At 45.6% G+C, this 307-nt stretch overlaps 1 protein-coding gene across 1 annotated transcript in view; it reads left to right on the top strand.

The window, feature by feature from the left end:
* The window catches only part of LOC122361878 (kinesin-like protein KIF11-B), a 7,572-nt gene that overhangs the window by 3,430 nt on the left and 3,835 nt on the right, over positions 1–307 (top strand). The window contains 1 exon segment of the mRNA XM_043262974.1: positions 15–307. This exon segment is cut by the window's right edge and continues 28 nt beyond it. Coding sequence (XP_043118909.1) covers positions 15–307 — 293 coding nt within the window.

Genomic DNA, 307 nt, shown 5'->3' with positions numbered 1-307 from the left:
TTTGATCCGCTTAGGTGGATCTTGCAGGTAGCGAGAATATTGGGCGATCTGGTGCCGTAGACAAGCGTGCACGTGAAGCTGGCAACATAAACCAGTCTCTGCTGACTCTGGGTCGTGTAATAAAGGCTCTTGTGGAGAGAGGGCCTCACGTGCCCTACAGAGAGTCCAAACTCACTCGTATTCTGCAAGATTCACTGGGAGGACGCACCAAGACCTCCATTATTGCCACTGTGTCTCCTGCTTCCATTAATCTGGAGGTATGACTTGTACTGTTAGACTTTTTTTTTTTTTTTTTTTTTTTTTTTTT

The sequence above is a fragment of the Puntigrus tetrazona genome, chromosome 17 (genome assembly GCF_018831695.1).
Source record: "Puntigrus tetrazona isolate hp1 chromosome 17, ASM1883169v1, whole genome shotgun sequence".
In the NCBI taxonomy this organism is placed as follows: domain Eukaryota; kingdom Metazoa; phylum Chordata; class Actinopteri; order Cypriniformes; family Cyprinidae; genus Puntigrus; species Puntigrus tetrazona.
Note: the sequence above shows the minus strand (reverse complement) of the source record. Positions and strands in the feature narration are given on the sequence as shown.